Here is a 26,620-nt window from a genome sequence, read left to right as displayed (position 1 = left end):
TTGGTTAAATATAATTTTTATTTCAAGCAAAAAATACAATTCATTTTTTATAAGACAACATGAAATACAGCATAATACTACTTTTCAAAATAAAATTACAGATTGGATTGACACTGACTTTGTACAACTAAATAAATTAATAATATTAAAATTATCTTCCATCTATTATAAACTGACATTCAAATCCTGAACTCTTTGACATAAATTAATTCCATGTATTAACAAAATTTCTATATTTATTATACAGACATAGTTATCATGAAGATGTCTTAGATGACTTCAACATTTGTTCTTTCCTTAGTAACCAGTTCTATGACATATGAAGACAGTGTATAAGGGACATTAAGTCAGCTTTAATGCCATTATTAAGAAATCCATACAGAATTGGATTAAGACAACAGGACATCATGCCTAACAAATGACAAATGCAATACACCAACTTGAAATGCCTATTGGAAATAAGGTTATCATTAAAGTCAGTTACTACGTGGAAAAGATGTAGGGGCATCCAACTCACAGCAAACACTAATATCAGCACAGTCAGTCTGTAGAAAACACTTCGAGATCTCTTTTTTATTCTCTTGACAGAACGTTTTATTCTCATTTCATGAGCATCTGAGTTTTCTTCTGGTTTCATCTCAAAGCAAGTGGGGACCCCTGGTATGAACTTACTGGATGAAGAGAGCTGACTTCTCCCAGCGCGGAGGTTTCCTGGAAGTGTTCTCACATGGTTCTGGTGAGAAGGTCTGGCTGGAGCAGGGAGCACACATGCTGTCTTCTTGCTGTACCGTCTTCTGTGCTTTCTGATGAATGAGTAACTCCATTTATGCCGACTGGAGAGTTTCACCTGAGGCCCACTTTTTTTGGATGGATGGAGAGTTAAGTTGATCATCTCATTTTCTTCCAGCCTACTTTCTTTGTTTGACAACCCACAGCTTACACTCCTGCAGACACTTGTATGACTTACAGTTAGACAAATTAAGGGCAGAATATACTGAACCAGCAATAAAGAGATAGTAAAGGCAATTCTGTATGAGTCAGACGGCCATGATTCAACACATAAGTATCTGCTGCTCAGCAACGCTGAGCCAAATGTTTCCTGAAGTTCCACAAGACTGTGAAACACTGGAAGGGGAGAACAAATTGCAAAACCTAATGTCCAGACAGTAGCTATGAGAAAGTAGCCATGGTTTGCTGTCAAGTTATTAGATATAGGATGTTTTATCATATGATACCTGACAATGGCAATGGATATTAAAATTAAAGTTGAAACCAAAACAGATACACATTGAAGGAAAGGCATAACATGGCACATGACTTTCCCGAACATCCACTGATCCAGCAAGATGGAGGTCAGCGTGAAAGGGGAGCAGAACAGCACAACCAAGATATCAGAAAAGGCCAGATTTCCTATGAGAAAATTTACTGTCGTCTTCTGATTACGCCTTTTCATGAGAGCCATTAAAATCAGTAGATTCCCCATAAAACCAAGAAGACTTACAAATGTATAGAGTCCAATCAGAAAATACTGTAGGTCATCTACACTGCTTTTATAGTCATCCCAGACTGGGAAATCAGAATTCCGAGTGGAAGTGGTATCATTCTCTGCAACAAGCGTCTTGTTATAATACTCCTCGAGCTCTAAATCCATATTGTAGTCCTGCTTGAAATAAAAAAGACATTTGTTAACAATGTGAAAAAAAAAATTACATGAATAGTTTAAGTTAATCTATGGGAGGAAAAGTAAATTTTATAATTTATTCCCATTACCTTTTTAATTGTCTAAGAAAGTTTATGAGGTGGTTCCAAGTGCAGTGGATAGATCAGCTAATAACAATTACAGTTACGTTTAATTCTGTAACTTCTATGTTGTATCAATTTGGGTTAAAGCAGCAGATCTTATTTTTTTAATTTCTGGGGTAAATAATGCAAAGAATGGAAAAATCAAATGTAGATAAGAATATCAAGGGACATAATTTACAATAAGTCATCAATATTATTTTTTAGTCAAGATACCTGGTATTTAGTGTAGTCACATAATCTTACCTTGAAAATTCCTTTCCTTCGTACCTGAAACTAGGCCTAACTTAAAAGTCACCTGTCCTCGACTGGGTATGAGCTCTTCTTCAGGATTTCCATAATGCTTTGTTCAGAGTTGTCTGATGCTACCAGTCCATAGTCTGTTTTCATTGCAATTATAATGCCTACCTTTCCCCCTTATTTATTAGCAATGGAATTCATCACTACACACAACATAGTAACTTCACTGCAGGTCATAAATATCTATGACAAAATAAAAATTTGAACAAAAATTTCGTAAGCTAAATATTATCTAGTTCATAGTGTTCAAAATTTAATCTCCTCAAGGGTAGGAACACTATGCCAGGACCTAGGTATATATATACGAGGCACTCAACAAATGTTTATCAAGCTATAGCATTGATTACATAGACACAATGCTGGATGACAAAAATCATTCTGTGATCAATTCTTTTGAGATATGCTAGATTATCATGGATTAGGACTAGGACTGAGTGACCAGCATTGCTGTGGGTGTTTTTAAAAGACAACATGTACCTGTTTATTTTATAATTAGTAAATCATAAATTTATATTTCAGTTAAAAAGAGTTAATGAATTTATATTGCTTAAGGAAAACATTGCATCTTCAAGTTAAATGTAGAAGTGATACTAATACAGGATGTCCATAAAATAGCCAACTATTTTAAATTGCACAAGAACTTTATGGATAACCTGTATAATTCCTCATAATAAATTTTTTCATTTCAAATGAAATTAATGTCATACCACAATATTACTACTTATTTACCTCTACATATTAGAGATCTGATGGTACTGTGTGAGAAAGCACTAAATTGCCCATAACATAGAAATGAAAGGCAAAAGAACCCTTCCCCCTTGAAAAATTAAACACTTTCTTTTTTTAACAAAAAATTTCCTACAGAAAACTTAATATAGCAATAATTTATTAATTCTGATCAATATACATTGTTCTAAAGATCTTGATATATATGTAGCTATAAAAAGCATTTTTCCTATATCTGAATATATATTTATCTACTTATTTCTAGACCTATCATTGAATTGTAGTCAAAATTATAAAATATATGTATTTTTAAATTAATAATGTTATCCTCAACATATGAGGGACTTACAGATCCTGGTCCAATAAATTTCTAAATAGGAAATCCTATTTGTACATACATTGATTATAAATAAATCTAACTTCAGTTTTATATACAGCAAGTTTCTTTCTTTCTTTCCTTTTTTTTGAGACAGAGGCTCACTCTGTTGTCCAGGCTAGGTTGCCTCAGCCTAGCTCACAGCAACCTCAAACTCTTGGGCTTGAGCAATCCTCTTGTCTCAGTCTCCTGAGTAGCTGGGACTATAGGCACCCACAACACCTGGCTAGTTTTTCCATTTTTCAGTAGAGACAGGGGTCTCACTTTTACTGAGGTTGGTCCTTCCTCCTTGGCCTCTGGGAGGCCTAGCTGCTAAGATCATAGACATGAGCCATGGCCATTTATGTTGATTGAATTACTTTCTGGCAGTTAATTAAATCCTGTTAAACATCTATTAATTCAAAGCCCTAGGATCATATTCATTCAACCTTAGACCCTAACGAATAATGAAAAAGTGAAAAAGAACAATGGCCCAAGAGTGACTTACACAACCTGTTGAATCATCTTAGTCATCATATTACGGGTTAGGAGCCTTCCAGGAGCTCCCCTGGGCAGGGTGGTGAGCTTCTAATCAAAGCAGCTCTGACTGGTGTTTCTGCCTGATTTCCTGAGCTCTGATGACCCCCTGGCTGGATCTAGCTTGTTCATCATCCTATTTATACCTATAACATATACAAGCTATTTGTAACTATAATCCTGCTTGGTTCTTTTGACTCACTTTCATGAATCAATCCTTTATCCCAATTTTCTGGTGGGTCAGATGTTACTGGTTGCCTTTTTTCCTACTACTAAGGTTTTCTAATGGTGCTCTGTGCTTTTGGAGGGTATGTAACTGTGAATGATACCTATTTAGAGTAAAATTGCTGTCCAAAATATTTTGAAGAAAGAAGAAATACAACCTAATTTGTAGTGAAAACAAAATGAGGCTTTGAGTCTAAAATTCGGATTTTCTCCAATGCATGTGTTCATACCTCCCTCCCTATTAGATTCTAAGGGAGGTAAAGGAAAAGCCTTAATTATTTTCATGGTATCGATCAATGATGCTTAATACAGTGTTTTATGCATAGGGGATGCTAAGTAAATACTTTCAATAATCGTTATAGAAAAGTAGCTTAATTTCTACAGCCTCAAAATAACAGAAATGAATCACCCTGGGAATGTGAGCAAATTCAATATACTGTAGGAGTATACGTGTGTAAATGCATGTTTACATATACATAGGTAGGTACTCACTGAAATTAGAGAAGCTTTAGGTGGCCCTAAAATTAAATGAAGACACCTACATGGATAATGATAGTAGTACTTTAAAGTTTTAAATTGGATATCTTCATTGATAAAAGCTATTTATCACTACCATGAAACCAAAATTGCAAAACTTATTTACATGTTTTTATTTACATGAAAACAAGTACATCATCAGATTGTTCTGTTTGTTTCTAAATCTTTTCTATTTTAAATATTGCACATAAATATTAATTTATTAAATTATGAAAACCACTGTCTCCTTAGCAAGCAGATGAAGGAAATGCTTGAATAGTCATAGGACACAGAAGAAAAACTTAGGACATTTCTTTCATTCCCTAAAATATTTGAGTATGTTAAGAAAGTAAATAATTTACCTATAATTTTAAAGGGCAGGCCCCTTTCATTAGTAAATAGGTAGGAAAGATTAGTTGTTCCTTCCCTTATTCATTCAGCAAAGATTTATCTAACATACAGTATGCCAGGTGCTTGCTCCATTTTCATGGTTTAAAGATGACTAACATAAGGTACAATCCAAGGGATAGTTTATGAGAGATTAATTTGAGATCATACAGTGACTAAGGGTAGACTGAGATATAAAAGGTGGTAAATGGAGAATGAATGAATGGCATTCTCCTGGCTGCCAATGATATACTCTTTCACTACAACATGGACACTTGCACTGCTGCTGAATATAAGGGATAATTATGTAGGATTGATAGATTAATTGATACATTATCTTTTTTCCTCTCACAGCATTTTCACTCAACATTCATTTATTCATTTCATTCTGCTGTGATTGTATTCAACTCTTCCCTGCTCTCCCTCCCCCGCCCCACACACACACCCCTAACTTGGTACTCCACACAAAGTGAGCATTCTGTTAATCTGTGCTCCAATGAACAGTTTCTTCTCACAACTAAATAATGGATACTGCAAATGAAGAAGGGCAATGGCCATATTAAGCAGTTTCTTTGAGAATGCCTCCTTGTAGCTGGGGAATAGTTTAAACATTGGAGGACTCTTGTGCAATAAGTTTAAGTCTTCTGTTTTAAAGTTGAAAAATTAAGGTAGAGAAACAACTCTGAAATGAAAAAAAAAAGCTTGAAGAATATCTTTCTTTAAAATTACCCCTTCACTTCCTTTTTCCTGAAAAACACAATAAGCAAACCTGAAATGGAAATGCTTAATAATTCTCTGCTTTTCAACAAATGTTACTATGAATGTTGTAGTATGTACCATTTTATGCAACATAGGTATTTTATACATAATCAAAGTAATGACATGTGAAGTCAACTTCATCTCAGATTAGTATAGAAATTGTGGAATATAGCCAAAGAAAGCATATTTGAAAAATGAAATACTATTTGACAAGAAATCTGGTATGGTCTGTGTGAAACTTTTTTTGGATCTAATAAGTACATTTAGTTCTTCTACTTTGTTATAACTCATCAAATTTCCAGGCTGAGACAATGAACCCTAATTCCCTGAGTAAAAAGTGAAAGACAAGTTCTTGATTAAACTGTGGCAACACTAAAAAAGTAATGTCTTTGTAAAGCGTTATTGGAATGTTCTTATAAATTGACGTATATTTGATACTTACAGACAAATAAATCTTCTGAATAGACTGTATTTTAAGAAAGTAAATTTACCTTAGTGACAGGAGGAACCACAGGGAACTCAAAGGATACTAAAAGACTGTTACATACTTAAACAAGGTTTCCTGGTTAGGATAACTTCCTGCCTCATGAAAATGTGCACCATTTTTCTCACAAAGAGTACCAATTGCCAATCACACAAAAGAATAAAATACATATAATTCTTTTCTTTAACAATGATAAATTATCAATTACAATGATCCTGGAATAATGGCAAGATTCCAAGTTCCCAAATATTCCCACGATTTATTCTTAAAGCCAGAATCTGCCAAAATTTGAATTGGAAAAATAAACACAGCTTTGTTCTGCTCAGCTGACAAACACACAAGCATGCACCATCCTCCCTTCTAGATTCTAACCTAGAGTTTATCTTCCCCTGAGAAATCTGGAATCTAAAATTGCATTCCGGCTGCAAAATTTTGCTGAAAGAGCCTTAGGCTATTTCCACGATCTGAGTAGCAAAATCTTTCTGACTTCGGTCCAACACAATGCCTCAGTTCCTTTACAAGATAAATTAAGGGTCTGTGAACTTGAGAGTAAGAATGTCGGTTTCTGGAATTCGAGTTTTCCGGCTGTGTTATTGCACGCAATTGGCATTTGAGGACACCGTGCGAGCAGGAACGCAGGTGGACGATCGCCTCCCGGTCTCGGGTCGGCTGCGTCCCGAGGTAGTCAGAGACCAGCTAGGGCCGAACCCCGACCCGGCCCCCCGCTGCGGTGGGTCCCCAGCTTCGGACGCCCGGCGGGCTGCGCCGTGTCCACCCCTCTCTTCCCTCTCCCGTCCGGGCTCCAGTGCGGTTCGGACACTATCCTTGGCTTTCAGCTCCCGCCTGCTCCACCCCAGGTGAGTTGGGGACTGGAGGGACAGCGCCGCACCAAAGAATAAAGCCCAGTGCCTTCCCGCTGTCCCTTCACCGCTGACAGCTGCCGGTTCCGCCACCCGAATCCCCATTTTCCAGCCGCGCCTCCTTGGGTTCCCCATCCCGCCCTCTGGGAGCCCCGACAGCGCCGGGGCCCGGGGACAGGGGTGCGCCGCCCGCGTGCAGGCCTGCCTGGCGCGGAGGGACGCGGGGAGGGGCCACGCGCGTACCTCGGGGCGTCCGGCGCTGCAGGCCCTCGGCTCGGGGGACGCGGCCGCGCTGTCGCTCCTGCACCTGCGGCAGCGGCGGAGAGCGGGGGCGAGGAGCCGCGGGGGATTTAGAGACGTCGCGGGAGCACGTGACTGCTCCGGGGACCCCCGAGACCCTGGTCCAGGGCGCCTGCTCTGCGCCAGCCTCTCCGGGAGCCCCGGCCGGGGGCACGTCCGCCTCTGCGCCGCTGGGGGTGGGGGGTGGGGACAGGAGAAGCCGCAGGGCCCCGGGGTGACTCTCCGCACCCTGGCCTCTGGTCCAGCTGAGCAGATTAACTCGATGGGCATTTTTTTCGCGGGTCCTGCCCAGCGCTGTGACAGCAGCGAACTCTGAGTCCACACAGGCGTGGGGTGGGCTTGTCTCTGCGAGCTTAGGCTTCCTGACAAAAAGCTTCAGCGCTCCCTGTGTTGCCCCCACACTGCTCCTTCTGGCACCTTTTTGAAGTAAGGAAGAAGCCTCAGGTTCAGTCAGGGGGCGCCGTGCAGAGCAGGAGAGGGGCGTTTGCTTCCCACCCTGGGGAGCAGTGGCTGAAGCTCGGCTCTGGGCAGCGAGGTTGAAATGAAACCAGCGATTTTCAAGACTACACGCAATAACGAAATGAAGAAGAGGGGCTAAAAAGAGTTGTCACAGGGGAGGAGGAAAAGCAATATTACATCCCCCCCAAAAAAAAAGATGAAAAAGCTCTCCTACTGTTCCTCTGCAACACGATTTCCATCCTAACGTCTCCAAACCTGTACTGCGCAGATTTGCCTTATTTTTAGCTACTTATCACTTGGCAGGGACTTTATGGGTGTGTGTGTGAGAGAGAGAAGAGGTAGATTGGGGAGAGACCCCTATGTTTTTGGACGTAGCTGTGCCACGGGGAAGGGTGTGTTCATCGTACACTCCAAAACTGAGACCTGAGATGTGACAGTCACCATACTCTGACGAGTGCAGCCCTCGGATTGGCGCCCTGTGAGTTGAAAAGGGCTGTATCCCAGGGGAGCAATGACTCTAACTCTGAGGTGACAGTCACTGGCTACTACCCCAGGGGTCAGAAAAAAATTCTCCTGCCTCCTTTCTGCTGAATTTTAGCTGGCAGTCAGTACTCAGTGGATTTGTGTAGGGTGTCAGCTAGAGAGTCGTCCAAGAAATGTTAAATACTTCAAATACAGTTCCTATTTTATTCCTCCGTGATTTATTTATGAAATACTAGCATATTCTCCCCCAAAGCTCAGCACAATGGGCAGTCTCAGCAGGCCCTCAGGACTCTGCAGGGAAGAGAGGGATTCATGGAATTGTCAAGTAGGGATGACCTTAAGAAAACAGAGTTTGGTTTGTAGACTTTCCTAACCTCATCCCCCAAAAGTTAATACGATACCTATTGCCACATATCCTTCCATCCCTCACAGTGTCAAAACATGTGCCCTTTATATAGGGATTGTCTTTATAACAAATGAATACCATTGTTATTATCTGTAACTAGGATACGCTATAGGCTTTTTCATATTAACAATGCAAAATGAATTTTATTTTTTTCCATTTTTTTCTTTTTGATGATATGAACCTTTACGAAGCAACTGTTATCAGAATATTGAATATAAAAGCTCAAGGTGAAAGTGAGATGAAGATTCTGATTAACCCACCCATTTTCCCTTCATCCTAGACCTACAAACATGCAAGTGTCAAAATTGGGAATCAGAACTTTACAGTACAGAGGATTAAGGTTACATAGGTGAACGAATTTACACATATATAAACATGCATATATAAAATTCTTCATTTTAAAGGAAGTGTTGACTTGAAAATCTCAACAATGTGCTACATAAAAGAGGAAGATACAAAGAGATTTTACCTTTAAATTTCCCAGGAAGAGGGCAGTGCCTGTGGCTCAAGAAGTAGGGCGCCAGCCCCATATACTGGAGGTGGTGAGTTCAAACCCTGCCCCAGCCAAAAACTGCAAAAAAAAAAAAAAAAATTAAAACATAAATTTCCCAGGAAGGACTGGGATCACTGTCACTGTTTGTATAATGTATGATAGTAATTTTATACTTCCCTTCAGGTAGTAACATTCAAATGAGGGTAGTACCGCCTCTGGGAACAGAAATAGCGATGTCCAGCTTTGTTTTACATATTTTTCCTAATCACTATTTGTAAAATGCTCATTTGGGAAATTAAGTTGGATTTTATGTATGTTACAATATTAAACTCTGTATTTCCCAGTTTTCATGGTTAGCTATCAGTTATGAAAGAAAGGTATCCATAAAGGAGAAAGTTAAAGATCTCTTGGGACTGCTAAGACAAACAACTGAGCAATAAAACAATGCCTCCGACAATGCCTGGCGTAACATTTTGCTGAGGAACATGACCGATGTCTTGTCAAAGTTATTTCTGCATTTTCATAACAACATGAGTAGAGGATAGTTACTTGAAGTGCTTCAAAATAATTTCAACTGATACATCATTTTGATATATTTGTTACAAGAGCAGTGGGAGTAAGTAAACTAGAGAAAATAGTATTTTTTACTGTATGCAGATTTTTTTCTCTGAGAATTTTTATTGTATTCATAAAAGTAATGATTCTTTATCTGCTTGTCCTATAATGATAAATTTAAGTGCTTACTACTTAAAGGGGTGGAAATGGCCATTTTTGTGTGTTATGAAAAATATTTTTATGATATTCCTTGCTGCATAGGTTTTTCTGGGATAGTCATTGTTATATAAATCAATACCTAGGACTTAAAACAAGGAACTAACTTATTGTGACATGCATGCAATTTTTTATGAAACAAAAACTATTTTTTAAGTTAATTCAAAGTATTGTGTGAATAGAATCATTTTCCTAGGCAATTAAAATTTGGGGAGCCTTGAAAACCACCATAAACACTTCATTGACTTCTGATAAACACTGTGCTCCTTAAACAACACTTCTTGTGATGTCCTAATGATTAGACCATTGAGAGACCAGAGAGAATGTATAATTCTTTTTTACAAGTAAATTTCTATGTTAAAAATACGCATATATATGCAATACATATGTATACAGTTATATGATCACACATCACATACGTATTTTAATAATAGACACTATCAGAACACTTGGTGTGCAGCTAGGCTTTATCTCAAATTCATGGTATGGCTTTAGACAAGGCACTTGACCTTTTAGTCTGTACTTTCTTTTTAAAATGAAATGTTTGATTCACAGACCTGGAGCCCTCTTTGAGCTCTCAATACCTATGACTTGTGCCATTAGTGAACATGCGTTATAGAATTATGTGTAGAAAAATAATCTTTTATGACCTTCGGAAGAATGTGATCATCATAGACATTGTTTCCCTTCATATTAAAAAAAGAAGAAGTAATGAAATGCTGTTGATACAATTTCCCATTTTTTACTGGCGTACTCTCTTCTCTGCAGCTAGTGTTGACTACATATATCTGACTGATTCTTTTCAAAAAGTGGGTATCTGTGCAGAATCCTCAAAGAACTCAAGTTAGACCTCTCATTTGATCCACCCACTACAAGGCATCTACCCAGAAGAAAAAAAATCATTTTATCACAAAGACATATGTACTAGAGTGTTTATCGCAGCTCAATTTACAATCATCAAGATGTAGAAGCAAACTAAATGCCTATCAATTCAGGAATGGATTAATAAACTGTGGTATATGTATACCATGTAATACTAATCAGCCATTAAAAAAGATGGTGACTTCATATCTTTTGTATTCATCTGGATGGAGTTGAAACACATTCTTTCGGTAAAGTATTACAGAAATGGAAAAGCAAATATCCAATGTACTCAACACTAATATGAAGCCAGTAGATGATCTAATTCATGCCCACATAGGAGAAAAACTCATTTCAATTCAAGTTGGGGAGAAGGGGTACAAGGGAGGGAGGAGAAGGGAGGAGGAAAAGGAAGGAGTGGGTGCTCCCACTTAATGGGCACAATGTAGGGTGTATGGCATACCTTTTGGGTGCAGGACATAACTATAAAAGCGACTCTACCTAACATATTCAAATATTGTGATTTGGTTGATTAATCCTCACATTAACCTTAAAAAAATGTTAAAACCTAAAACAAAACAAAAAAATTTAGGTGTCAAAAATATACCAGCAATTCATTCTTTATCTAATTATATTTTAATTTTGCAGCACAAAATACATATAAAAGAACAGAATATGCATTCCTCTGGCCACATAATATTTTGTCATATAAATCCATTATACAAGTATGGGCCATTATACAATCCTTTTCTTTGGTAAATCAAAACACCTCTAAAATGGTGTTGTCAATAAGTATCCTCTCATATTATTTTTAAAAAATAATTCCCCATTTCCTATCTAAATTTTTGTGCCTACTATTTTTTTTTTTTTTATTTATTATTTTTTTTTATTGTTGGGGATTCATTGAGGGTACAATAAGCCAGTTACACTGATTGCAATTGTTAGGTAAAGTCCCTCTTGCAATCATGTCTTGCCCCCATAAAGTGTGACACACACTAAGGCCCCATCCCCCTCCCTCCATCCCTCTTTCTGCTCCTCCCCCCATAACCTTAATTGTCATTAATTGTCCTCATATCAAGATTGAGTACATAGGATTCATGCTTCTACATTCTTGTGATGCTTTACTAAGAATAATGTCTTCCACTTCCATCCAGGTTAATACGAAGGATGTAAAGTCTCCATTTTTTTAAATGGCTGAATAGTATTCCATGGTATACATATACCACAGCTTGTTAATCCATTCCTGGGTTGGTGGGCATTTAGGCTGTTTCCACATTTTGGCGATTGTAAATTGAGCTGCAACAAACAGTCTAGTACAAGTGTCCTTACGATAAAAGGATTTTTTTCCTTCTGGGTAGATGCCCAGTAATGGGATTGCAGGATCGAATGGGAGGTCTAAGTTGAGTGCTTTGAGGTTTCGCCATACTTCCTTCCAGAAAGGTTGTACTAGTTTGCAGTCCCACCAGCAGTGTAAAAGTGTTCCCTTCTCTCCACATCCATGCCAGCATCTGCAGTTTTGAGATTTTGTGATGTGGGCCATTCTCACTGGGGTTAGATGATATCTCAGGGTTGTTTTGATTTGCATTTCTCTAATATATAGAGATGATGAACATTTTTTCATGTGTTTGTTAGCCATTCGTCTGTCGTCTTTAGAGAAAGTTCTATTCATGTCTCTTGCCCATTGATATATGGGATTGTTGGCTTTTTTCATGTGGATTAATTTGAGTTCTCTATAGATCCTGGTTATCAAGCTTTTGTCTGATTGAAAATATGCAAATATCCTTTCCCATTGTGTGGGTTGTCTCTTTGCTTTGGTTATTGTCTCCTTAGCTGTACAGAAGCTTTTCAGTTTAATGAAGTCCCATTTGTTTATTTTTGTTGTTGTTGCAATTGCCATGGCAGTCTTCTTCATGAAGTCTTCCCCCAGGCCAATATCTTCCAGTGTTTTTCCTATGCTTTCTTTGAGGATTTTTATTGTTTCATGCCTTAAATTTAAGTCCTTTATCCATCTTGAATCAATTTTTGTGAGTGGGGAAAGGTGTGGGTCCAGTTTCAGTCTTTTACATGTAGACATCCAGTTCTCCCAACACCATTTATTGAATAGGGAGTCTTTCCCCCAAGGTATGTTCTTGTTTGGTTTATCGAAGATTAGGTGGTTGTAAGATGTTAGTTTCATTTCTTGGTGTTCAATTTGATTCCAAGTGTCTATGTCTCTGTTTTTGTGCCAGTACCATGCTGTCTTGACCACTATGGCTTTGTAGTACAGACTAAAATCTGGTATGCTGATGCCCCCAGCTTTATTTTTGTTACTAAGAACTGCCTTAGCTATACGGGGTTTTTTCCGGTTCCATACAAAACGCAGAATCATTTTTTCCAAATCTTGAAAGTACGATATAGGTACTTTGATAGGAATGGCATTGAATAGGTAGATTGCTTTGGGAAGTCTAGACATTTTAACAATGTTGATTCTTCCAATCCATGAACATGGTATGTTCTTCCATTTGTTAATATCCTCTGCTATTTCCTTTCTGAGGAGTTCATAGTTTTCTTTATAGAGGTCCTTCACCTCCTTCGTTAGGTATATTCCTAGGTATTTCATTTTCTTTCAAACTATGGTGAAGGGAGTTGTGTCCTTAATTAGCTTCTCATCTTGACAGTTATTGGTGTATAGAAAGGCTACTGACTTGTGGACATTGATTTTATATCCTGAAACATTACTGTATTTTTTGATGACTTCTAGGAGTCTTGTGGTTGAGTCTTTGGGGTTCTCTAAGTATAAGATCATGTCGTCAGCAAAGAGGGAGAGTTTGACCTCCTCTGCTCCCATTTGGATTCCCTTTATTTCCTTGTCTTGCCTAATTGTATTGGCTAGAACTTCCAGCACTATATTGAATAGTAAAGGTGACAGAGGACAACCTTGTCTGGTTCCAGTTATAAGAGGAAAAGCTTTCAGTTTTACTCTATTCAGTAAAATATTGGCTGTGGGTTTGTCATAGATAGCTTCAATCAGTTTTAGAAATGTGCCACCTATGCCTATACTCTTCAGTGTTCTAATTAGAAAAGGATGCTGGATTTTATCAAATGCTTTTTCTGCGTCTATTGAGAGGATCATGTGATCTTTATTTTTGCCTCTGTTAATATGGTGGATAACGTTTATGGACTTGCGTATGTTAAACCAGCCTTGCATCCCTGGGATGAAGCCTACTTGATCATGATGAATGACTTTTTTGATGATAAGCTGTAATCTATTGGCTAGGATTTTGTTGAGAATTTTTCCGTCTATATTCATGAGTGAGATTGGTCTGAAATTCTCCTTTTTGTTTGGGTCTTTTCCTGGTTTTGGTATCAGGGTGATGTTTGCTTCATAGAATGTGTTGGGGAAGATTCCTTCTTCCTCAGTTTTTTGGAATAATTTCTGCAGTACAGGAATAAGCTCTTCCTTGAAGGTTTGATAGAATTCTGGAGTGAAGCCATCTGGACCAGGGCATTTTTTAGTTGGAAGCTTTTTTATTGTTTCTTTGATCTCAGTGCTTGAAATTGGTCTGTTCAGGAGCTCTATTTCTTCCTGGCTAAGTCTAGGGAGAGGGTGTGATTCCAAATATTGATCCATTTCCTTCACATTGTCAAATTTCTGGGCATAGAGTTTCTGGTAGTATTCAGAGATGATCTCTTGTATCTCTGTGGGATCAGTTGTTATTTCCCCTTTATCGTTTCTGATTGAGGTTACTAGAGACTTTACTTTTCTATTTCTAGTTAGTCTGGCCAATGGTTTATCTATTTTATTTATTTTTTCAAAAAACCAACTCCTTGTTTCATTAATTTTCTGAATGATTCTTTTGTTTTCAATTTCATGGATCTCTGATTTGATTTTGGATATTTCTTTTCTTCTACTGAGTTTAGGCTTAGATTGTTCTTCTTTTTCCAATTCCATAAGATCTCTTGTGAGATTGTTGATGTGCTCTCTTTCTGTTTTTCGAATGTAGGCATCTAAAGCGATGAATTTTCCTCTCAAAACTGCTTTTGCAGTATCCCACAAGTTTTGGTAGCTTGTGTCTTCATTGTTGTTATGCTCAAGGAAGTTAATGATTTCTTGTTTTATTTCTTCCTGCACCCATCTGTTATTCAACAGAAGATTGTTTAATTTCCATGCCTTTGGGTGGGGTCGAGCATTTTTGTTAGAGTTGAGTTCCACCTTTAGTGCCTTATGGTCTGAGAAGATACAAGGTAAAATTTCAATTCTTTTGATTCTGTTGATATTTGTTTTGTGTCCCAGGATATGATCAATTTTGGAGAATGTTCCATGGGGTGATGAGAGAATGTATATTCTTTGTCTTTGGGGTGGAGTGTTCTATATGCGTCTATCAAGCATAGTTGGTCTAAGGTCTCATTTAAATCTCTTATATCTTTCTTTAATTTCTGTTTAGAGGATCTGTCCAGCTCTGTAAGAGGTGTGTTAAAGTCCCCTGTTATGATGGTATTATCAGATATCATATTGCTCAGACTGAGTAAGGTCTGCTTCAAGAATCTGGGAGCATTTAAATTGGGTGCATAAATATTTAGAATTGAAATGTCTTCCTGTTGTAGTTTTCCCTTGACCAATATAAAGTGACCATCTTTGTCTTTTTTGACTTTAGTTGCTTTAAATCCACATGTATCTGAAAATAAGATTGCAACTCCTCTTTTCTTCTGAATTCCATTTGCCTGAAAAATTGTCTTCCAACCCTTGACTCGGAGCTTTAATTTGTCTTTTGAAGCCAGGTGTGTTTCTTGCAGACAGCAAATGGATGGCTTGTGTTTTTTATTCCAGTCAGCCAATCTATGTCTCTTCAGTGGGGAATTCAAGCCATTAACATTTATGGAGATAATTGATAAGTGTGGTAGTATTCTATTCATCTTATTTGGTGAGAGTCCATTGCTTAGTTTTATCTTTTGCATCAGTGTGGAGGTTAGGTTCTGTCCTTTGATTTCTGAGTTCTTACTTTGCTGCTGATCCATTGTGGTGGTCAGTGTGCAGAACAGGTTGAAGTATTTCCTGTAGAGCTGGTCTTGTTGTGGCGAATTTCCTCAATGTTTGTATATCCGTAAATGATTTGATTTCTCCGTCAATTTTGAAGCTTAGCTTAGCAGGGTATGGAATTCTGGGCTGAAAATTGTTCTGTTTAAGTAGATTAAAGGTAGATGACCATTGTCTTCTTGCTTGGAAAGTTTCATTAGAGAAGTCTGCGGTCACTCTGATGGATTTGCCCCTGTAGGTCAACTGGCATTTACTCCTGGCAGCTTGCAGAATCTTTTCTTTTGTCTTGACTTTGGACAGGTTCATCACAATGTGTCTTGGAGAAGCTCGGTTAGAGTTGAGGCGACCTGGGGTCCGATATCCCTCTGAAAGCAGTGTGTCAGAATCTTTGGTGATGTTTGGGAAATTTTCATTTATAATATTCTCTAGTATGGCTTCCATTCCTCTGGGGCATTCTTCTTCCCCTTCTGGGATTCCTATAACTCGTATGTTGGAACGCTTCATAAAGTCCCATAATTCTGACATTGAACGTTCTGCTTTCTCTCTCTTCTTTTCTGCCTCTTTTACTATCTGAGTTATCTCAAAAACTTTGTCTTCTACCTCTGAAATTCTTTCTTCTGCATGGTCTAACCTGTTGCTGATACTTTCCATTGCATCTTTAAGTTCCCTGATTGACTGTTTCATTTCCTTCAGCTCTGCTATATCCTTTTTATATTCTTCATATCGTTCATCTCTGATTTGATTCTGTTTTTGGATTTCCTTTTGGTTATTTTCCACTTTATTAGCAGTTTCCTTCATTGTTTCCATCATTTCTTTCATTGTTTTCAACGTGTGTATTCTAAATTCCATTTCTGTCATTCCTAACATTTCTGTATAGGTGGAATCCTCTGCAGTAGCTACCTCATGGTCCCTTGGCGGGGTTGTTCTGGACTGGTTCCTCATGTTGCCTGGAGTTTTCTGCTGATTCTTCCTCATGAGTGATTTCTTTTATCTGTTTCCTTGCCCTAATTTTCCTTTCACTTCCTCTTGTTCTTTAAGTTCTTGTGCCTGTGGAAGTTGTGGGCGGGTTTAGACGGATTGAACACACGCGACCACTTGCCGGTTTTCCACTGTTTTAGTCCTCCTCTTGGGGTCCAGAAGTCTCTCGCTGACTCCCTGTATCCTCATAGGCGTGATGATAGGCAGTTCCCACCAGCCAGAGATGCCTGGAATCCTATCTCCCCAGACTCACGGTGCCCAGATGCAAGGAAGCTGTTACTCGGCTGCCATCTTGCTCCGCCTCCTCTTTCCAGATCTTAATCATCTGTGAAGTGGCTTGGAACAATGTCTCAGTAAGCCCTCTAATGGCCTTCCCCTGTATCAACGTCCACGCTCAGCAGGAAGTAGCTTTGGAAGGATCAATGCCTCCTGTCCCATTAAGGCAGTCAAAGGTTCTACCTGTGCCTACTATTTTTAAATCTAGTTATAAGTAAAGTAAGTTAATAGCTTTACTGCATTAAGTGGAAATGAAACGGAAACAGTTTACTTATTTTTGGTATTTTTGTTACAGACTTGGTGCCTATAGCACAGTGGTTACGGTCCTGGCCACATATACCCAGTCTGGCGGGTTCAAGCCCTGCTGGGCCAGCTGAACAACAATGACAACTGCAACAAAAATAGCCAGGCATTGTGGCGGGCACCTGTCATCCCAGTTACTTGGGAGGCTGATGCAAAAGAATTGCTTAAGCCCAAGATTTGAGGTTGCTGTGAGCTGTGATTCCACAGCACTCTACCGAGGGCAACATAGTGAGACTCTGTGTCAAAAAAAAAAAAAAAGAAAATTAAAAAGAGGAATATTTAGAGAACTGCCCAGAGTATAAGCCTAGAATAAAAAGTTATCATGGTTGAATAATGTGCTCTTCAAAAATACTTGTTACCATATTCTTAGTCTTATCATGCTCACGATTAATTCATCTTTTAAAAATATGTCGTTCACGGGCGGCGCCTATGGCTCAGTGGGTAAGGCGCCGGCCCCATATACCGAGGGTGGCGGGTTCAAACCCCACCCCGGCCAAACTGCAACCAAAAAATAGCCGGGCGTTGTGGCGGGTGCCTGTAGTCCCAGCTACTCGGGAGGCTGAGGCAAGAGAATTGCTTAAGCCCAGGAGTTAGAGGTTGCTGTGAGCTGTGTGAGGCCACAGCACTCTACCGAGGGCCATAAAGTGAGACTCTGTCTCTACAAAAAAAAAAAAAATAATGTCGTTCATCAAATAGAAAAAATATGACATATCTTCTCTAGTGAATAGTATAAGCATTTTTCAAAGGCAATAGTGTCCATTATTCAAGTTTACACATAATAAGGAAAGCAGAGCCAATACATAAGGAAACCAAAAATATAACAAGAATCTTCAAGTTGAGTATATTAGTAAGCAAACTAGGAGTAAAAGGTACATGCATAAAAATATCAATAATCCATAATAGCTGCAAATACTGAGGACTTTTTTAAATGTTTGAGATGAACAAATGGGCATAATTTGTTGATTTGAGATGAACAAATGGGCATGATATTCAAAATTGTTGTAGTCTTACCTCATTTTTATTTCTTCATTCTTTCAACAGATTTTTTCAGTATCTTCTATGCCAAGTTAAAAGTTATGAAATTAACTTTTATTATTTTATTTATTTTATTTTTTATTTTTATTATTTTTCTTTTATTATTTATTCTTTTATTATTTTATTTTATTTTTTTATTTTTTATTTATTTTATTATTTTAATTATCCAAGTTAAAAGAAATGAAAAAAAAATAGTCACTGCCTTCAAGACATCACAGTGTAGTTATAGATCTGGACAAATTAATAATTGATGACAATACAATGTGGTAAGTTCCATGTTAGCAATAAACCTAGTGTAGCAGTAGGGGTAGAAATATAGATGCAAGCTCAGTCTGCAAGTGGAGCTGAGGAAATAAAGAGATATGAGAGAAGACAGTAGAGCTGAAATTTGAAGGGCTCAGAAGAGTTAAAAGGCAGATGCAGAAAATATGGGAGTGAGAAGTGGGACAGGAGTGAGAAGGTGAGTGTGTGATAATCATGGAAGTTCAACTAGCTCGTTATAACTGCAGTGTGTAAGGTAGATTACCCCGAAAATGTTGATTAAAAAGGACATTGTTGGCATTTCACTTAGGCAATTAGACAGTTTTAGCTGTGAGGATGATAGGATTGGATGGTTGTGAAAGCAGCTGGTGACAGAGACCATTAAATAGAGAAATAAGTAGAGCTAGATGGAGGAGAAAGAACACATGTGGGGAAATATATAGGAGATAACATCAATGGGAATCTGGGACCAACTGGATTTGCTAGTATGAGAGAGGGAAATACTTGGGACAATTCATAGGCGCCAGCTTGAGGGAGAAGGACAATGCTGCTGCTGAGGTCAAGGCCATGAGCAGAGAAGCACTCCTGCCAAGAAGACCTGAGAGGGATCTGCAGTTGGAATAGAGATTGGGGGTTATGTGCATACAAGGATGGATTGATGGCAGATGGTATGATTAAGAAGGAAAAAGGAGACTATTGAGATTGGGATTCCTATCACGTTTAACAATTTGGGGATTGATCAAGGAAGAAACAAGACACAAAATGCACAAGGTTTATGTGGGTGCCACTCACATGGATTGTATGACGGGAGTAGTCTTTTCTAACAAGAGAACTTCCAGAGACAGCAGTGAGAAGGGGTAAGAAAGGGAAAATAGGGTACTGTCCAGGTGATATCATTCAACACAAGGTGGGGGGCCCTTGGGTCGGAAGACTTAGAATGGCAGCAGTGGTTTGCTAACTTCTATGGCTACCAGATTCATTTTATCTCTGATTAGCAGATGTTGGGTGGTATCACAGGGCATGTAAAAATGGTAGGCTGTAAGCAGTCGAAAATACATGTGTTTATTTTGACTATATTCAAAGCAATTCAATGTGTGAGAATTTTAGTTGTGCTGACAGGCTTTGGGCTAATAGCTGTGAAGAAGTATACAGTCGGAGAACCATTTCAGGCTAATACACAGGGGCCATCTTCAGCCCATTTATAAATAGGATCCTAGAGAGAAAAACACTTAAGAAGTGGATGAAGATAATAGATTTTGGTGAAGATGGCTGAGGAACATCCAGTGAAGAAAAGTCTGAGGTGTGGAGTTAGTAAAGTCAAAGGAAAAAAAAAAAAAAAATTCCAGGAAAAGGAGATGATCAAGAGAGTGCAGTGCGACGAGAAGGATGAATATCGTCACGTTCCATATGCCTGCAGTAGCTTTGGTCATTGGTGTCCTGGGAAGAAGCAGTTTGGGGTGGACTATAGTTGAGGGACAAATGAGAGGATGGTAATTGTACCTTATTCATCATTAGGAGACACTAGCCAGGAAAGAGAGACAGCTGGAGAAGATGTTGCTCAGGTCTGGAAGTTACTGTGAGGAAGAGATGAGCAATTTTGTTTTGGTTTTTATTTTAGCTAAGGTAAGAAAAGCGCTGGTTATTTTATTGTTGTGCGACAAACCTGCCCCACACTTTGCAGAATACAACTCATGGATTTTATACTCACGGATTGAGCAGGTCAGCACCTCAGAGGGGCACAGCGGGATGGCTCGTCTCTGTCCCTCGTGTTAAGGGCCTTGGCTGGGAAAACTCAGGGACTTAGATTGACTTAAAGTGCTTGGTTAAAACAGCTCGGTTGGAGGATCCACTGCCAAAATGAGGGCCATGAAATCTGGGGAGTAAAAACTTAATGGTTTTTTCTCATCTCAAAAATGAGTTCACTGAGACTGAGGGTATGAGCTGAGAGAAAGCAGTGACATTTCAAAAGAGCTTCTAAGAGCAGAGAAATTGGGAGTTACCCACATCCTATTGAATTTCTTACACTATTTGAGGTTAAATTAAGGTTTTGATTTTGTAGTTGCAATAATCTGCACAGTTGAGTTTTTACCTACATACTATGCTTGTGGAGAGTGGTAGCTAAGCAAATTCACGAACTCAGAGAAGTCATTTTGTACCATAGCCCATCCTCGGATATTTGTTTTTCTTCTAGATTTATTTGTATCTAAGGAAAGAAAAGCAATAGCTAGACCTTAAACAAAGGAATGAAGACAGTATACTTAGCATAGCAAAGCAATGCCTGGGCACAATTCATACTACCCCTGCCTGTGTACAGAAGGAATCTTTCTCCTGTCTTTTTTGAGATAGTCTCACCAAGTCACCCTTGGTAGAGTGTTGTGGCTTCACAGCTCACAGCAACCTCAAAACTCTTGGGCTTAAGTGATTCTCTTCCCTCAGGCTCCCGAGTAGCTGGGACTACAGGCACCCATCACAATGCCCGGCTATTTTTGTTGTTGTTGTTGTTGTTGTTGTTGTCATTGCTGTTTAGCAGGCCTGGGCTGGGTTGAACCCTCCAGCCCCAATGGCCCATGCCCTAACGGCTGAGCTAGGAGCACCGAGCCTTTCTCCTATCTTTGGAAAAAAATCATTCCATTTTACTTAGCTTTGTATCCTAAGCCATATCTGATCTATTGATACTGACTACCTGAAAAGCTGTGTTGTGAAAGTGTCTAATATCAAGCCTGAGACTGAAAGGAGTAGAGGTCAGGACAAGGTGAACAGTTAGAGATGTTTGTCGCAGATGAGGAAAGGTCCAGTGGTGGCACTCCAATTTGCCCTCACTCTCGTCTTCCAACCTTGTCTCTTTGAAAAGGCACGTGAAGAGAATAGTAATACTGGTTGTTAAAAGCAGTAATATTGACCATGGCAAAGCAGCTCTATTCATGATACTGTGTAATAAACACATATTAGTACATTTTTATAATATAACATTACACTTTTGTTGAAGGTCTAGTGATAGCTGATGATATGAGTCCTGCAGAAAAATGTTTGCATATTTACTAAATAATTTTAAGATCCCAATTATCTATAATCTTATTCTGACAGGTTTTTTTTTTTTTTTTATTTTGAGATAGAATCTCACTTGGTCACCCTTGGTAGAATGCTGTAGCATCTTAGCTCAGCATTAGCAACCTCTAATTCTTGAGTTAAGAGATTCTCTTGCCTCAGGATCCCACATAGCCAGGACTACAGGCACCTACCACAGCGCCCAGCTATTTTTAGAGATGGGGCCTTGCTCTTGCTCAGGCAGATCTCGAACCACTGGGCTCAGGCAATCCACCTGCCTCAGCCTCCCAGGCATGAGCCACCGTGCCCAGCCCAGGGTTTTGTTTTTAATGCCCTGAAATATGTAGCCTATGTAACCAAATAAGAACTTTATTGAAGGGTATTTCCATTTCAAATCAAGAGCAAATCAACAAATATTATTTGGCATCTTGTACGTAGGGAGATAATTGAATTGTTTGTCTGTGTACTTGTGAACTAACATTTTAACTAAATTAATTGTCACTTCTTTGTGTTAGGTAAGTCTCTCAGAAGGACAAATGAATAAAATGATTGTATCAATTATCTGATTGTACTGACAAATTTAGTCAAAACTCTTTACCTACTATATTTAATTGATTCTAAGGTGAGGAATTTTAAAAAAATACTTTAATACTCTAAGATTCATTTATAATTGCTAGTATGCCTTTGTTTTACTGAAAACATTTTTTTCTTTCTTGGTAGCCCATAAAATAATGTTGCGCTTTACATTCTTGGGCATCATAGATCAAAAAGAATACAGTAGAAGTCACAGAAAGAAGGAAAAACTTGACAGAATCAATTTACAGAAAAATATGAACTGATTCATCAAGGTAAATTGATTATTCTAAGTTCTTGCCCCAATGGAATTTCCTCCTTATGAACATCATGTACATTTTGGTTTTCAGAGGTAGTATTAATGCCTATCAAGATTCTTCTGAATGATAATTTATGACAATTTACCTGTATTTGGGTCTCATCACATTTAAAAACTTTAACCCTTGCAGCAGAAACTCATCAGGACACCAATACAGTAATTGCAGTGTTTAAACTTCAGCAGCGAGCATAGTGACACACTTTTATCTGGACAATTATTGAATCAGGGAATTTAAAGGCTGGGCTAGACTATACCTATGTTCCATTTTTTAGACTATAAAACTAAGATCCATAGAGATTTGATGGTTAGAGCCTATCCCTCAGCATAAATGACTCCATTTAAGAGAAAGAGTATTGCAAAAGAGAACCTGAGAATAGGCCATTAATTTAATTCTCCATGGTTTATAGGTCAGTCTGTTATGAAACTTCAGAAAGAAATATAGAGAATTCAAAAAATTTCTCTCTTCCTCAAAGGTGAGGTTTTATGTAGTTTGAATACCAAATAAGAAAGTATTCAACTGACTGTTTGCTTAAGAATAGGAAAAAAATGATCTGGAAAATGAGAAAACTCTTTAACATGTATCTGAGAAATTCAGACTGCTTTACTTATTACTAATCTTTCATAAGATTACATTATAATAGGATCTTTTTTACTATTTTGGATTCGTCGATGGTATGAAGAATTAGGTTACACTGATTGCATTTGTTAGATAAAGTCCCTCATACAATTGCGTCCTGTGTCCAAGAGATGTACCATACACCAGGACCCCCATCCCCCTCCTCCCTCCCTCCATTCCCACTTCCCTACCCCCTACCTTGTATTAGGTCATCTACTATCATCGTATTAGAATTGAGTACATTGGATTCTTGGTTCTCCATTCTTGTGATGCTTTACTAAAAAGAATGTTGTCCAACTCCATCCAGGTTAATACAAAAGATGTAAAGTCTCCATCTTTTTTAATAGCTGAATAGTATTCCATGGTATACATATACCACAGCTTGTTAATCCTTTCCTGGGTTGGTGGGCTTATAATAGGATCTTATATTGTTTTGGTAATTGTACTATGCCTAATTTCTCTAGTTTACTCAGTGAAAAGAGTCCTAAGAAAATGATATTCTTAGAAAATTATATAATTTTGCTACAGAGCATTTCTAAACTTTGTGTCACAAAATTTGACATAGAAAATAGTCTTTGAGACCAATGATCCTATGAGGATTGGTATTTGATAATAATAATTCAATAATGCAGCTTTATAAAATTGAGTTAATAAAATGATAAAATATAATGGCCATAATAGTTCAGGCCTCCTTGCAGATGTGCTTTTATTAGCATTTAGAAAATACTGAAAGGAAAGTATCTGAGTCTTAATTATATTATCAAGTCCAAAAACATTTGCTGAAATAACAAATGATTTACATAAAACTTATTCTTAGTAAAGAATTAAATTATTTCTGCTGTAATTCCTGCAGTAGTCTAAAAATAGTCAATTCAACGATCAAAACCATAAGGGAAAACTTCTAAGAACAGAATGTGACTTAGGAAGTGAATAGACAGAGGATGAGTGGAAATCTAAATGAGTGTGAATTACTGCTCTTTAAAATAATTGAAATTCTTTAATTGTGCCTCATTTTCAACTTTCAACGTTGGTTAAAAAAATATGTATATATACATACACATATATATTCATTAGGTTCTGTCATTTTATTCCTTTTCACCATTAGTGGACTTTTTACATGTATATTAATATCTATTGTTATGCACTCAGCACATTTATTACATATCATTTTAATTCTTGATTATAATCATTTTCGAACTATGTAAAGATATGTCTAGTACACATTTTAGAAATTTTTCTGGAAAAATACAGAGAGATTGGATAGATCAGTATCCATATAAATAAATGATCTTGTCTTGAGCTTTAAATATGTTTTATTCAGCCTAATAATCAGAAAAAGAAAACTTTTTTTTTTTTAACAGTGTAAGGTTCAGGCAATTACCATGTATCTTGGGGTTTTTTGTTTGTTTGTTTTTTGAGATGAGATCTCACTGTGCTATCCTGGCTTGGTCTGGAACTCCTGGGCTCAAGCAGCCCTCAGCCTCTCTAGTAGCAGAACCAAGGCTGCTGTTTATTGTCTGGTTTATAGTAGTAAAGACAGGAAGTGATGAGAACTGTTTTCTAATGAAGCCTTTGTGTATATCCTAGGCAGTACCCTACATATTTTTTAGGAAGTCTTTTTATTTTTTAACTAACACTTTAATTTGGAAGAAATTCTCATTTCCTACACCAGTAAGTCATTTGTGTGAGTACACAATTTTGACTTCTCAAACTAGAACAGAATCGTGTAAAACACTATGCCAGTAACTATGGCTGAATCATCTGGTAGCATGATGGGTCTGCCACCCTCAGTGCATTCTGTGTACTTTCTATTCTTTTCCTCATAATATTCAGTAGCTTAAGCACCAAGGAGATTGCATCGACTCTTTTCGATTACCAGAGAAATGTGCCTCCATCATGCTTCCCTAAAACACATACACACGGATAGAGCTGGCGCATATTCTTCTTAGCAAAGTATCTCCAGAATGGAAGAAAAAGTATCCAATGTACTCAGCCCTACTATGAAACTAATTTATAAGCACCCACACTTCCATATGAATGCTATAACCCAGCTATCGCCCAAGATGAAGGGGAAAGAGGACAGGGAGCGGAGGGGGTAGGATGGGTGGAGGGAGGGTAATTGGTGGGACCACACCCACGGTGCAGTTTACAAGGGTACACGTTAAATCTACTAAGGGTAGAATATAAATACTTTTTTTTAATTTATTTATTTTTATTGTTAAATCATAGCTGTGTACAGTGCAGTCAAGGGGTACAATGTGCTGGTTTCAGAATATAAATATCTTAACACAATAACTAAGAAAATGCGGTGAAGGCTATGTTAACCAGTTTGATGAAAGTATTTCAAATTGTATATAAACCCAGCACATTGTACCCATAATTGCATTAATGTACACAGCTATGATTTAATAAAAAAAAAAAATAAAACTTTAAAAGCGCTCAGGCGCTGGGAACAAATCTGACTCCAGGCATTTTTTTTTTCTCCTCTCCTCCAAGGTTCACCTCGGTTCACTTATAAACTGAGGGAAACAATTTCTCAGCACTGGCTTGAGAAATATGTGAGCTGCACAAAAGGAAGCAAAAATCGTATTAGTGCCATGACTGCTGTGAACTCCATGTTTCCAATTCCCGTCAATGACCACCCCCGTAGTTCCTCAGTCCCGCTGACGCACGCGAGCTTTTGGGTAGCATATAATAACTTCGGCCACCAGATGGCACCGACCTGCAAACAAAGAAAAGCCCGGCGGCGCCGACTTTTTAAAAGCCGTGGGAAATTGGCCCTCCCAGAGTCCGGGGCAGCTGGGCGAGCAGGGCTGACTTTCCGCGTCTACCCACGTGCGATTCAGGAGTCGCCTCCACGCCCTGCGGCCTTTCCCGGCACCGCTGCCACAGGTGCGGAGCTGTCGGGGGCGGGGGGAGCCCCGGGCGCTCCTGGCGGGGTGCTGTCACGTGACCCGGGCTGGGGAGGATCCGGCTTTAAGGGGGCGTCTCTTCCCGGCTGCCTCAGGCTTTAGAATTTGAGCCCGAGGAGCGCCCTCGGATCCTGCTGCCCCTGTCCGCGCCCTTCCCTCTGTATACACTGGAGCAAAACGACGAATTCCAAAGAAGGTAAGTTTCAAGTTTATGTCTTTTGAGAGACTTCGGAGAAATTTCTCATTGACGGGGTGGCGGATGAAAAGGGAGAGGACGAGGGTGCGAGCGCCCGAAACCAGCCTTGGGAACTGAGGAGGCGCACTCGGCGCTTCGCTTCGGTCCCCAAGGCGGGCAGGTCGCCGGGGCTCCAGATTGCGGGACAGCTCCGGAGCCTGCCTCGGGTGCGGGGCCGGCCGTAGTCCGGGGGTTCCCGCCTCCCCACACCGTGTTTCTGGGGCATTTCTGGATGGGGACCCAAGTTTTCCTCACCTCTGATTTTCGGCAGAAGGACCAGGGTGTGGGAAGGCGCCCTGGTGCGTCTCACCCCCACCGCGCTCGTCTTTCT

At 38.9% G+C, this 26,620-nt stretch overlaps 2 protein-coding genes across 5 annotated transcripts in view; one reads left to right on the top strand and one right to left on the bottom strand.

The window, feature by feature from the left end:
- NPY5R (neuropeptide Y receptor Y5) lies at nt 1-26,620 on the bottom strand. Of its 2 annotated transcripts, XM_053583895.1 has the most exons (3): nt 26,545-26,620; nt 9,067-9,168; nt 1-1,660 (listed from the first exon to the last, which is right to left on the bottom strand). In XM_053583895.1, exon 3 carries the CDS (start codon nt 1,649-1,651, stop codon nt 311-313), a length of 1,341 nt encoding a protein of 446 aa, XP_053439870.1. In that variant the 5' UTR covers nt 1,652-1,660; nt 9,067-9,168; nt 26,545-26,620; the 3' UTR covers nt 1-310. The 2 variants fall into 2 exon arrangements, with proteins under 2 accessions (XP_053439870.1, XP_053439859.1); XM_053583884.1 differs by lacking the exons at nt 9,067-9,168; nt 26,545-26,620 and adding an exon at nt 7,193-7,654.
- The window catches only part of NPY1R (neuropeptide Y receptor Y1), a 28,317-nt gene continuing 8,050 nt past the window's right edge, over nt 6,354-26,620 (top strand). The window contains exons 1-2 of one of the 3 annotated variants that reach the window (XM_053583914.1): nt 25,945-26,034; nt 26,150-26,250. The gene's annotated coding sequence lies outside the window, so the exon portion shown is untranslated. Of the gene's footprint in view, nt 6,947-25,934; nt 26,251-26,620 lie in introns of those variants that run through there. The other 2 variants (XM_053583924.1, XM_053583906.1) reach the window with 2 other exon arrangements.

Source organism: Nycticebus coucang, chromosome 1 (genome assembly GCF_027406575.1).
Source record: "Nycticebus coucang isolate mNycCou1 chromosome 1, mNycCou1.pri, whole genome shotgun sequence".
Classification (NCBI taxonomy): Eukaryota; Metazoa; Chordata; class Mammalia; order Primates; family Lorisidae; genus Nycticebus; species Nycticebus coucang.
This window is presented reverse-complemented; position numbering and strand designations above follow the sequence as displayed.

Coding starts and splice junctions, on each gene's coding strand:
- NPY5R (XM_053583884.1), bottom strand. CDS start 7,519: ATGCCCATCGAGTTAATCTGCTCAGCTGGACCAGAGGCCAGGGTGCGG. Junction 1,661..7,192: donor GCAGCGCCGGACGCCCCGAG/GTACGCGCGTGG, acceptor TATTTCAAGCAG/GACTACAATATGGATTTAGA.